Source organism: Camelus dromedarius, chromosome 19, assembly GCF_036321535.1.
Source record: "Camelus dromedarius isolate mCamDro1 chromosome 19, mCamDro1.pat, whole genome shotgun sequence".
NCBI classification, from domain to species: Eukaryota; Metazoa; Chordata; class Mammalia; order Artiodactyla; family Camelidae; genus Camelus; species Camelus dromedarius.
Genome location: NC_087454.1, coordinates 285,681 through 298,668, shown reverse-complemented (window position 1 = coordinate 298,668; position 12,988 = coordinate 285,681). Strand labels below are relative to the sequence as shown.

The following is a 12,988-nucleotide window of genomic DNA, read 5'->3' as shown; positions in this document are numbered from 1 at the left end:
GTTTTGCGGTGTTTGTCTCGCAGGCTGACGTACGAATCCTTGACCGCCCTCGAGATTCCTAATGAGCTGTTACAGGCGATCCAGGACCTCACTCTGGACCTCCGCGTGCGCTGCGTGGTGGTCACGCTGCAGCAGGCGGCCGAAGGTACGCTGAGGAGGCTGGCAGCTAAGCTGGGTGTACTTGGAAAGCGTTCACGGGTGTGAGAGCACCGCCATGTTCTTGTTAACGTAAAGTAGAAAAAGAATGCACAGTGTATATGCATGTGTTTAAAGTATGACACCAGTTTTGAAAATATATTTGTATGTTAGAAATACCTGTGTGAAAGCAGAAGAAAGACGAGCAGTTTCTCTTTGCAGCAGAAGCTGAGGTGACGCTTGTCTTCTCTGTGTGCGTTCGGCATTTTCAGGATCTTGTGCAGACAGTCGTAAGCAATAAAGCTTAGCTTCACATAGCGGCCTTCTGGGGATTAAGTGTTTTCAAACACAGGCAGGACCGTTGTTCCCAACGGCACAGGCCCTCCTGTCTGGCCCCAGGACTGTCGCGTAGGAGGGGCTGCGCCGACGGGCTGGGCAGCGTCCTGCCCTGGGGTTTGCACAGGTGGCGCCTCCCCTCCCAGCGAGAGCCGCACTGTCGCTCCTGGGAGCGCGTGGGACTTAGCACGGCCCAGACTGTCCGTCAGAGGTCTCAGGGGAAGTGTGCTTTGCGTCCTGTGTCGTACACGTGTCAGGAGTTGTAAGTACTGAGTTGTCCACAGTTGTCACTGAGCCTAGCCAGCACTCTCCAAATCGGGCCATGCAGTGGAAAATTTTATTTACATTAATATTCTGTTTTAAAAAATCCGTAATACACATTTAAGTCCTTGAGTCCACCAGAATTATATTCCGTCCCTGCTTTTGTACAACTCTGGCACAGACCTGTGTGCGACAGTTAAGAGCTGCAGCCTGTGTGGATCTTTCCGAGGGTCGGTGAGACAGTGACAGTGAGAAGGTCCGTGTGCTTCTTTCCCTGTAGAAATAAAGCGGCTGCCGGAGAAGGAAGACTGGGTTGTTGACAGCGAAGGCCTGACTTCCCTAGTAAGTTTAAATTCTTTTCAGTGATTAATCATTAGTGTCTCTTATCTTCAAAATAATGACTTACTACGATAATGATGGCCGTTCACTCTCTGCTGCAGTTCTAAATAGTTTCTGGAAATAGAAAAATAGACTTAAAATTTTCCTTCTCAGAGGCAGTTTTGCTTAACACTGACTACATGTTTAAAAATTAATAAAAACAGTGGGTTTCCTTTAGCGTGATCTTTCTTCATCCTGTAACTCTTGTTATTTTTTGTTTGCACTACATTTTTTTAATGTAATTCTAAGTTACCTAGCAGCTTGAATTTGGGGTTCAGTGTGTGTGTGTGTGTGTGTGTGTGTGTGTGCGCGCGCGTGCACGTGATCCTTGCATGTCCGGGTCCAGTGTGTGTGTGTGTGAGAGATCCCTGCACGTCCGGGACCTGGTCTACACTCGTGAGATAACAGCCACATCTGAGGTGGTTTGTTTGATTACATTAGATAAGCCCCTTCGAAAGTGCTTTGAAATGGTTACTGTTGAAACCTGTCGTGATCAGCCTAGAGTTCGCCTGTAGTGTGTAAGGAACTGTAACCAGAGTAGCTGATTTTCGTGGTCTCACACAAGCCAGGGAGCCAGACTGGCTGTGCCCTGTGGATGGTCTGGCGTCAGCCGGCGTGCCTGTCATGCGCTGTCGTTGGAGACGTTCGCCAGCCCGTAGACCTGAGGGTCTGGGCGTCCTCTGAGTGGGGGCCTGGGAGACGCCGTGTTGGGGAGGGCGAGTCCCGGCTCAGGGTGTCGCCCGGCGCCCGCCGTTGGCTGTTTACTGGCAGCGTCTGAAGTGCTCTGACCGAGCAGGGGCGTCGCCCCACGGCTGTCAGTGCCCTGGCGCACGTCTTAGCGTCTCCGTGCTGCGCGGCCCTGTTTGAAGGGGGCACGCTTCTTTCCCTGTGGGTCCTTGTCGAGTCGCTGTGGCGCGGCTCGTTGGACGGCGTTCTGCTTGTGTCGGCAGCGCTTCCTGCCTCTTTCCGTTTGGATAATTCTGAGCAAGGCCTTCTTTCAAGCGGTCAGAATGCTGTGTGGTAACTCCTCGGTCCGCTGACGTGCGTGACGCGCTGAGGACGCGCAGGTGGTGCCACCACTTCCTTTTCAGGAAAATGCGCAGCAGCTGCGTAGACTGGCGTCCAGTCTCACTGGACGTGCCCGTGGGCTCTGCCCCGCATCGGCAGAGACGCTGCAGGAAGGCAGTCCGGCTCAGGTCCTAGCGCACAGAGCGTGGATGGTCACGCGTGAGCGTCACGTTCCACTTTTACTTCTTCAGTGTCGTAGACTTTCCTGCTTCTGGGGTGGGCAGGCAGGGGCCCGAGGCGTCTGACAGGCCGCTGGCTACTGAGATACTCCCTGAGCAGGGCAGTGTCATCCTCAGCCGCTCCCACCTCCCCCTTTTTTTGCACTGACACTTCAAAGTTTTTTTTTCAGGGGGAAGTAAGTAGGTTTACTTACTTAGTTTTAGAGGAGGTACTGGCGATTGAACCCAGGACCTCGTGAATGCTGCTCGTGCGCTCCACCACTGGAGCTATGCCCTCCCCTTCACCTCTAAGTATTCTTCATGGGCCCTCTGCTGGCTCTTGAGTGCAGTATTAAAAGGACATCGAAGTCGGGGTACTGTTTTAGCTTTCATTAAGCCCAGGTACCTTTTTGTAAGAAAGTAAACTTATCTTTTTTTGGGGGGGGGTCGGTTTTGCATATAGGTGTCTCTTTTTTCTGTTTGATTTTTTTTTCCTGAACTCTTTTAAAACTGGAACTGCCATATGACTCAGCAGTTCCACTCTGGAATATCTGGGAAAAAAAAACAAAAAAACTAACTTGAAAAGATACATGCACCCCAGTGTTCACAGCAGCATTACTTATGGTAGCCAAGACATGGAAGCAACCTAAGTGTCCATCCACAGATGACTGGGTAAAGAAGATGTGTGCCTCTCTCTCTCTCTCTCTCTCTCTCTCTCTCTCTCACACACACACACACACACGCGCGCGCGCGCACACACACACACACACACACACACAGGAATACTACTCAGCCATAAAAAAGAACAGAATGTTGCCATTGGTACCACATGGATGGACCTTGAGAGCATTATCCTAAGTGAGATAATCAGAGAGACAAATACTATATGTTCTCACTGACATGGCATCTTAAAAACACAACAAACTAGTGAACATAACGAAAAAGCAGCAGACACACAGGTAGAGAAGAAACTAGTGTTTCCCAGTGGGGAGAGGGCAGGGGGCTGGGGGGGTGCGGGGATTAATAGGCACAAACTATTAGGTGTAAAATAAGCTACAAGTGTACGTTGTGCAACACGGGGCATGGAGCCAGTGTTCTGTAACTGAGTGGAAAGTAACCTGTAACACTTGCAAATCACTACATTGTGCGCCTAAAACTTACATTGTACGGCAACCATACTTCATTATGAGAGAAGAAAGAATCACGAGAAGGCGGGAGCGCACAGAAGAGGGGTGCTGGCCGCAGGCTCTGCGCAGAGCGGTCACCAGCTCGAGCCTGGCCCCGCTCCGCGCCCCAGGGGCCCATCCCTGCAGGCCCTCTGCTGTCCAGGCCAGCCCACCCCACCTCCTGTCTCTCCCTCAGCGCTGATTCTGGTTCATTCTCCACTTATTTCTGCACTTTTTTTTAGTTAAAAGTGACGGGTTTGTTGACCCTGCCCTAGAACTCCACGTCTGTGCCCAGCGGGGGAGGCCCGCAGTTAGGGCCGATCAGACTTACCTCAGAGGCATTTGTTGGATGTGTTTTTAAGCTTCATTTTCAGACTTGATGTTTGTAGACTGTGGAGACTTTAGAGTGACCAGCCTCCCACAGTCACCATTCCTGACGTCCATTGCGTTGATGGGCCAGAGGCCGGGAGGCCCGGGAGACGAGCCCGTCCCAGAGCATGCCCTGCAGGGGCCTCTAACACGAAACTCAAGATGTCTGTGCTTTATCCTGGTGTTTGCCTCCCAGGAGGGTAGACTTTTGAAGGTAAATTTCAGTTCTACCCAACTCCTGTTCTAGTTGAATTAGACGTGCTTTCAACTCTCAGGACTTCAAGTACATGCGCGGAGCCTGCCAAGTCCAGAGCTCATGGCGAGGCTGTCTGTGTCTCGGGTCCTGTGCAGAATCTGGGAAGTGGGAGCCTGGGCCCTGTTGGCCTCTGCTGGTGTCTGCGTGCCCAGCACTTGCGCTGGTCTGTTTCCTGCAGCCCTGCCAGTTTGAGCGGTGCGTGGTGCACACCTTGCAGTCGCTGAGAGGGGTCCTGGAGTGCAAGCCCGGAGAAGCCAGCGTAAGTGCGGGGTCAGCCCCCTGGGGGCCTGGGCACCTCACGGGGCGCGGCTGCAGAGCTGCTGCCCGTCACGTCTCTCAGGCCACGGTCACCGGCGTGGACGCACCGCCGTGACCTCCTCTCCACTCCCGTCCCCTTCAGAGTCTGGTTACCCGCTGACGCAATTTTCCAGGGTTAAGTGTTTTGTATGGAACTTCATAAACAAACAGGTCTCTTGGCGAAGTACAGAACTTTCCACCAGAAGTCTTCCTTGCAGGTCTTCCAGGAGCCTAGGACCCGGGAGGAGGTCTGCCAGCTCAGCACCAACATCGTGCAGGTACTCTGGGGGGGCCGGGCGCCCCGAGGCCCGCCGCAGCGCGGGTTAGTCCCTGCCCCGTCCCGGGGTGCCCCTCAGGTGCCGTGTTAGACGTGCATTCGTTTCTCTTGAGTCCACGTGGTTTATGGTAAATAAGCGCGAGGCGAGAGTCCCAGCTTGCCCAGCAGTAGCCCGAGCGCTCCCGTCTGCTCCGCTCTGCTCCGCCCTGCTGCGGCTCGTGGTGCCAGCACCGGCACAGCGCCGTGACCGCTGTCTGCGCTGTCCTAGACCGTGCAGTTCTGGGGACCCGTGCCTCTAGGCACACGAACAGGGTGAGCGAGCATGTGGGTGAGTGGGGGGAGGGAAGTACACTCAGGAACTTAGGGCTGTATCAGAGCACAGGCACTTTAAACTATCACGTAACGTGGCGTGTGCTGGGCTGTCTCCCCAGCTCACGCACGCGCAAGTGCCTCTGTGTGCAGGGCAGTCAGTACGTATCACTGACAGGATGGACGCTGTATTTCTGGTTATTTATACAGAATTGTCTTTAACGTCCACATAGATGAGTGTCTGAGAGTTCATACCACTGAAACATCTTGCCTTTGACTTAGATTTTCATACACTGTCTGGAGCAGCTGAGCACCAAGCCTGACGCCGACGTAGACACCACACAGTGAGTATGGCTGACGGTGGCCGCGCTGGTGCTCTTCATCCTCTGATCTTGTCTCAGCTCTGCTAGAGACACATCGAGCAGACTGAGCACACAGCTTGCGAATTACCCAGAGGAGCAGGTTTTATAAATAAAAACGTGGGAAATTAAACACGTGTCTCCCGTCGGCCCTTCGGCAGCTCTGGCATCTGGGCGGCACCAGTGCTTGTTAAGGACTGACTGTGCCGGGGGCTTGCGTCCAGCTCCGGCCTGACACCCACAGGCCTGGGTGACGATGCTTCTACCAAGGTGTTCTCTGGGGGTTTCTGAAAATCTAGTGTTTCTGAGTGATGTTTGGCACGTGTGACTTCTGTGCACCTGAGGCCTATGCTCCCGCACAGATGGCACGGAAGTAAACCCCTCTGAGACCTGGGCTGGCAGCGGGGGCTTCTCTGTGTCTGCTCCCACGTTCACCTGCTCTTCGCCCCTCAGTGTGTGAGGCCTCGTCTGCCTGAGATGCTCTTCTGGTTTTAATCTGACTTCACATGTTTAACACATTGATTTATCAGAAATCTGTACTGTTGATCTGCTCCCCGATGTTTTTAAATTAAATAAGTCTTTCCCTCTTGTTTTGTTGTAATTTCCGTTTCACTCATTGAATTCTAATATATAGTGAAGGTATTTCTGAACTCTACCTTCTGTTCATTCACATGTTTCCTATCAGTTTGTGTTGTTTTAATTACATTAGTTTAATTACTATTAGTTCATTTTTTAATGTTTTTCACATTGGATATCCTTTTATTGTTTCTCTATTTTAAAGTATTATTTGATATTTTCACCTATTTAGTCTTCCGTATGAATTCTGTAATCAGTTGTTTAGGTTTAAAGAGGAAAAATCCTGCTGTGGTGTTTATTATCTGCAGATTAATCAGTGGCTCAGTATTTCCTGCCCTGCAGTTTTGTGTGTCTGGTCACTTGTGGGTTATTAACTAATTTCCTAGCTCACCCGTACGTCATCTGCTATAGTCCTGAGCTTGAAAAAGCTTCTCTAAATTGGGGAAGTCTACACCTAGAAATTAAATTATTTGGCATTGGGAAGACTCGGGGGCACATCTCACGTGGCCCATGTTAATAGTCCATGGTGTCTACTTTGAGCTGTCAGTTGTTCACTGTTAAAAAAACAAAGTTACGTGATTTTTGACAAAAAGAGTTTGAAGTCAAATTCGTTGTGTTTTATGAGGTGTCGCTGACGGGCGACGTTGTGCGCACACTCTCAGTCTCGGTGCTTTACCTGTGACTGTTCTCTCACGTGCTTCTCTACTCAGTCTTTCCACAGACGTTTCTTCTCCTGATTTGTTTGGAAGTATCCATGAAGATTTCACTTTGACTTCTGTAAGTAAGCTCATAAATAATAAAGATGGTAAATGGAAAGTAAAACATGTCATTTTAAAACTATGTAATGACTATTTCGTAGCTTGGTCTGAATTACTCTGTGGCCGCATTACTGCTGTAGCTCTATTGCTTTTGAAGCTGTTTTATTTTGTGAAAATTTTAGTAAACGTATAATTTTGTATGGCTTCCACACTTTAAAACCTTTCAGCTTAAGTTGCACCTTGTGTGGCTTCACCCCGTTTCTGCATCCCGCGGTTTCTGCGTGTGATGCGGCCCTGTGGAGCCCTGGTGTGCGGACACTAGAGGGGAGAGAAAAGACAGGCACGCTGCCCACATTTTCCCTCTTTGAGCAGAGAAGCTCTGCTTTTCTCTGTTGTCTTGTAAGCTCCCTGGTAGCATTTTATTTGAACAATGTTCCATGGCAGAACCAAAACCAAAGCACCTCCTCTGCAAACACACGTACTTTTTAAACATATGCACGTGTTTAGGGGTGATTCACACCTCCGCTTCCTCACATGTGCAAAGTCAGCTGTGGAATCTGAGCCCCAGCTGTCTTAAAAAAGAAACAACCCTCTGGTTTGTCGTCGGTGTGAAGGGGGTGTGTGTGCGTGTGCGTGTGCGTGTGTGTGTGTGCGCGTGCGTGTGTGTGTGTGCGCGTGTGTGTGTGTGCGCGTGTGTCTCAGGAAAGAAAACACGTGATCTAGATCTCCTGCTGTGTATCCTTTCCACAGTTACTGTAAGTATGAATTCCTACATGAGGGGTTTGTTATATTAAGAAAAGTATGGTTTAATCAAACTAATTTATTAAAAAAAACTACTCTGGGTTTAATTACTTGGACGACTCGTTAGACAGTAGTCCTGTTTGTGGAGAGAACTCAGAAGAAAACAGGTTCTAAAGAAAGGCTGAAACTCAGTGTGGGGCCAGACGTGCTGAATGGGCGCTGTTCGGGGGGCAGTCAGTGGGTGGCTGACCCCTGGGAGAGAAGCCTAGAAGCAGACTTGTGACTCAGCGGTGCTGCATGGGAAAAGGCCGGGAGTGGACGGGAGTCCAGGGGAAAAGAGTTGAGGGAGAAGAGGGCCACACGTGTGAGCACGATGTCGGGTGCCAGCACTTGGGGTTCATATTGGAGTGCTGCTACTTAGGGGTGACACTGGGGTGTTGGTACTTAGGGACAATATCGAGATACTAGGACTTAGAGATAATATCAGGTGCCAGCACTTTTGGATAATATTGGGGCACTGGCACTTAGGGAAGGCCAGAAGCAGAAAGCTCGAGGCTCTCAGGCCAGGAAGACTCGGAGAGAGGAGCTCCAGATGGAGCACTTGGTTCCTGACGCAGGTGGGGAAGTGCATTTAAAGCAGTGCAGGCTCAGAGGGAAGGGCCCATGGGCCTGGCCATCCTCAGAGAGTCGGACGCCGAGGGGCACCTGCCTGCACTGGGTCGCAGTGATGGCGGCCGAGGTCGGCGAGGTTCCTGCACTGTGAACGGGGACTGAGGAGAGAGCCTCTTGGTTGAGGGCGGCCTTGCTGCCTCTCAAGCCCTGAAGCTGTTTCTCAGCCTCTGGGACCTGCCTGGTTTCTACACAAGGAACTTCCCAGGGCTGGAGCACTGCCGTGTGCTGACGCCAGGACCGTGGAGGCGTTTCCCGGCCAGTGTGCTTGTGAGGGGTCGGTTCTCAGAGCACAGACCCCCCCCCAGAACCACAGCTCAGCTCTCCTGCTGATGGTCACCCAGACCCCGAAGTTCCATAGTTGCCCTTCTCTCTCCTTTCCATTCTCCTGAAATTGTTCCAAACTTGGTACCAAGTTCAGTCCCTGTGTTTTCCCCGGTGGATTCTCCGTAGATTTGGCCCAGATGACTGAGAAGAAGGGTCATGCTCTGCTATCCAGTGGAGACAGTTCTGGGAAGAAAAGACTGGCTAGGGTTCTGGTTTGCTTTCTGGCCTGCTGTTGGCTAGCTGGTAGACCTCGGGCAGGCCGCTGAGGGTGCCATGCCTGCGTCACAGAGACTGGAGAAGCTGGAGTAGGACGTGAGGCCAGCGTCCTCGATGCGGGTGCCCCTTGGGTGGGTTGAGTTGTTGTTCTCAAACGCACTTACTCGTGTAAGTTGTTCATCGTTTTTTGATGAGTCATCTAAGTTTAAGAATTTTATGTGTGTGTTCGGTTTTTCTTCCCACTTTTATTCTGATTGGTTATATTCGAGAGAAAAATACACTTACTAAGAGTAAAATTTCAAATTACTTGACACAGTTTTTCCATTTTGGGGAAGAACCATTTAGATTACAAGAGTACCCATCGCCCAGAGTTAATGAGCACGGCTGGCTTGGGTGGGCGGCTGGGGGAAGGCCAGGACTTGGAGGGCGGGTCCTGAAGGAAAGTCATTAGGGGTGATCGTGGAGCTGAGAGGCCTTTGGGATTTGTGCGACACAGCCAGCATGGCGTCATGGCGACTTCAGTTCAGGCCCTTCACACATGGTGGTGTCACCTGGCGTGGGCAGGAGTTGGCCATCCCAGCCTCACCTGGCACCTCCTGGCCCGTCTCACACGGTTTGAACACAATGTGGAGGAGTTTACCTTGTTTAAGCGTCTGTTTCCCATCCGTAGAGTTGTTCCAGCGTTGATAACCTTTCATTGCTTTGAAAACACCTTAATAATTTCTGGGCCTTTTAATTATGTTTGTTGATGACCACAAAATGCAGTGAATAGGTCACACTCTGCCAGAAATGAATTAAAAACGAAGTTTTAAATAAAGACATGGAGAGTTTTACACATTGTGAAGGAACCAAGTGGAATTCTAGGGGTGATGGGGGTTTGGTGAGCATAGCCTGTGGTCTGTGCACCTGCCGGGTTACTGACATTAGCCTGAGCTACCTGGATGAGCACAAAACAGCAGGCAGAGTGTGGGTGTGACCTTCTCCTGGAAAGAAGTTTTGCCTTAGTTTTTAGTCATGGGATCTCAATCAAGGCCCTAAATTAGTCACAGTTGTTCCAGAGAAGCCCTCACCTGAGGGAGCAGGGCCAGTGCCATTCCTGGAACTTCGTGTTCCTGTAGCAGTTCTGAGCTGTAAGAGGATGCTTTATTCATCAGCTTTGGGGTCTGGTAATTTTGATACGAAGTTTCCTTAAGCAGCTGGAAGCCTGGGGTGTGTAGACTGGTCCCTGCGTGACTGCCTGTGGGGGGTTTGCTGGCCTCTGCCCCTCACTCCCCGTAAGAGGAGACTGTTTCACAGAGGAACCTCTGTGAAGGCCCCGTTTTTTGAAGGAGCCCGTCTGTGGATAGCATTGTAGCTTTCTTGTAAGTTATGAAGAATGTAGAAATCAGTCTCTTAAGAGTTTGTACATTTTTTAAATTACTTTGGAATGTCAATTTTTTATAGCTTCTTTGTTGTTGTTGCGAAGAGTAGCAGATAGAGTAACAGTGCGGTCGGCCCCTGTCCTAAGAGCAGCGCTGGCCTCCGCTCCGTTCTCTGTGTCCCCGGACAGCCATCACATGCCACAGGGACGTCGTTGGCTCGTGTGCTGCGTCCTAACGAGCAGTCCGTACAATTAAAGACCATGTTGTGTTTCTCTCTATTGGAAAAACGAAGCATTGAGTGTGGATGTCAACACTGAGAGATTATAACTGATCAGTCTTACCTGTCTGTCCCCCACTGTGCTTCTATAAATGTAGTTTTCTGAGCGTTTGATTGGTTTTAGGAGCAGCGACTTTTGATCGTCCTCAGTAACTGCTGTTACCTGGAGCGTCACACCTTCCGAAACATCGCAGAACATTTTGAAAAGCACAACTTCCAGGGAATAGAAAAAATAACACAGGTAAGTGATCGAGTTAAACAGACATGTGGCTATGTCCCCGCCTAGCTTCCAGCCGTGCTCCCAGCTCCCTCCCTCCGCGCCCCCTGCACCCCCTCCCTGAGTCGCTCGCTTCCTCTGGAGCCCCTGTGCTCCCCACCTGAGCTTTTCAGAGCCGAGGAGGCGGGAAGGAGAGAAAGGCAGCAAACCCGCGTATTCAGGAGTCACCTCTGACTCCTTCCAGCCAGGGCAGACCCTTCGCCCGTGGAGCTCCCGCTCCCTCCCTCCCGTCCCGCGGCCCAGCACATGCAGAGGTGCTGGGCGCTCACACACACACACACGTACACACGTGTGCGCACACGGTCATGTGCATATACACACGTGTGCACACAGATACACGTGCACACAGACTGGCGGCCCGTGCTGCGGGTGTGCCGGGTCTCACTGAAAGGTACACAAGGGCTGGACAGAAGCAGGTCCTGTGTAAATCAGCGGAGGAGGGTTTTTTTAGATGTTACACTTTGTTGTTTATATTTTTCAAGTAAGCAGAAAAGGAAAAAATGAAGTAATCTTGTTGTTATTAAAGGTTGGTTCCTGGTCAAAGGTTTATCAGATTTCTAAGTAAAACTAAGCTAGAACCACTTTTTTAATGTCAGTGCAGTTTTCTCAGAGCGAAGAATGAGAAAGATAGTGATCTTGTTAATCTTAGAATCAGAAAGCACTCTTGATGGATTGCACATGTTTCGTGGTGATGATTCTAGTTCATGAACTAGACTGGGATTTTTTTTTTCAAAGACTGAAAATGTCAGAGTGGGTGGCTGTTTTTTGTTTTCCTGCCTTTTCGTAAAGATTAATCATCCTGATGAGAAATGCTGTGACTTCTGGCTGTAGGGCCAAATGTTGAGTTTATTTCCAGAAATTTTTGTGTGAAGAATTGCAAGGTGGTCTCTTGCAGTGAGAAGTTAGTGTTTGTAGAATGTGGGCTCTTCGCTTTCATGCCGTAACGATAATGACACTAATCTTTTATCACTTTAGAAGCAGATTAAATGATTAGGAATCGCATACTATAACAAGCAGTCAGTTTGGGTGTCTAGGTTTTACTGAGTTGTAAGTGGGGACTCTTCGTGGAATTCGGTTTGCGTCGTGAAGAAGCAAGCTAAAAAAGTGACGTGGAAGCGGGCTCTGCTGTCCTTTCCAGGCCCCTCCAGGCCGCCTGCGGTCACGGGGCCGGGAGGGGCCGGGCGGGCGGTTGCCAGGACGTAGAATTTGGAATTGAATATTTGGAAGTCATCCCGCTGTGTATTAAAGGAATAGACAGTAAACTAGATTTTGATGACAGTGTTTGTGCTGATTCTGTTTTTTATGAGTGAATCCATCAATTTCTTGGTGACAGTCAAGTGAAGTATATTTCTTGCATTGAGGTGGAGAGGCTGTCAGCCGCCACTGCTTTTCATAGTTCCTTTTCCGAACGGCGGATGACGTGACACTGGGGGCCGAGGTCCCTTGAGTCTCAGGGCACGAGGCCCCCTCATGCCGCCCACCCGCGCTCTCGCCGCCCCTGCCCTCGGAGGGGAGGGCTCCCTGAGCTTCTCCGTAGCGTCGTCTGCTGCTCGGACCCCGAAGTTCTCTTGGGCCTCCTTCCAGCCGTGGTCGGGGCATTGCCAAGGGCTCTCCAGGCACCGTTCCTTCTGCTTCCTGGTTGGTACTTCTGCCCAGAGAGACACGGAGATGGCAGCCTTGTTTATTCCTTTTAGCTTGTTCTTTGTCTTCAACAGTAGAATTAATTTTAACACAGGAGCAGCACCCAGGTACTCATGCTTGTTAGGAGCTTATTAAAGCTTAATGATCGCTCGTTGTTTAAAACTAGAATGATTTTATATAGACAGTTTTATTTGCTGCAAATAACTCTGAAGTAATTAAGGAAACTATTATTAACTCCATTTTTTTTTTTAAACAGAAAGGTACTCAGAGAGGTTGACCTGTAAGTAGCAGGACTCAAAATTAAGTTTTCTTGCCCTAAATCCAGAACGCTTTCTGGCCCAGGACCAGATCTTAAAGAACAAAATTGTTTCCGTGAAAATTTGCCAAAGAAAAGGACGTGAGGCTGGTTGATGAACACGTGTCATGTTGGACTTCCGTGAGACAACGTGAAGTGGTGAACGTGACATTTACTGGACCAGCTCCTGGGCCTGCTCTGCGGCAGGCCCCGTTAGCAACCCACGTGCCCTAGGGGTCTTCCATGTCGTGGCCGGCTCAAGTCTCAGAAATGTTTTCTCCAGTTATGCATTTATTTCCTAATTATAAAAGTAAGACCCAGTCATTACTTTTAGGAAAAAAAAATACTGAAAATTAAAAAAAATCTGAAGTCGTCCTCAGTACCGAAGACCGCACGGCAGTCTCACGCCTGTGTGTGTGCCAGCTGGCGCTGTGGCTCTGCCGCGTCCCCGTGTCTGCCCGTGCCCCGGAGGAGGTGAAGC

General features: G+C 50.3%; 1 protein-coding gene across 7 annotated transcripts in view; it reads left to right on the top strand.

The window, feature by feature from the left end:
* Positions 1–12,988, top strand: part of EXOC2 (exocyst complex component 2) — a 120,094-nt gene that overhangs the window by 72,787 nt on the left and 34,319 nt on the right. For all 7 annotated transcript variants that reach the window (XR_004131364.2, XM_064476115.1, XM_064476116.1 and 4 more), the window contains 7 exons: positions 24–145; positions 1,013–1,074; positions 4,306–4,386; positions 4,643–4,702; positions 5,293–5,354; positions 6,656–6,722; positions 10,419–10,535. Coding sequence is in view for 6 of the 7 variants with exons in the window: in XM_064476115.1 (XP_064332185.1) it covers positions 24–145; positions 1,013–1,074; positions 4,306–4,386; positions 4,643–4,702; positions 5,293–5,354; positions 6,656–6,722; positions 10,419–10,535 (571 nt within the window). In the remaining variant the exon portion in view is untranslated. The remainder of the gene's footprint in view (positions 1–23; positions 146–1,012; positions 1,075–4,305; positions 4,387–4,642; positions 4,703–5,292; positions 5,355–6,655; positions 6,723–10,418; positions 10,536–12,988) is intronic.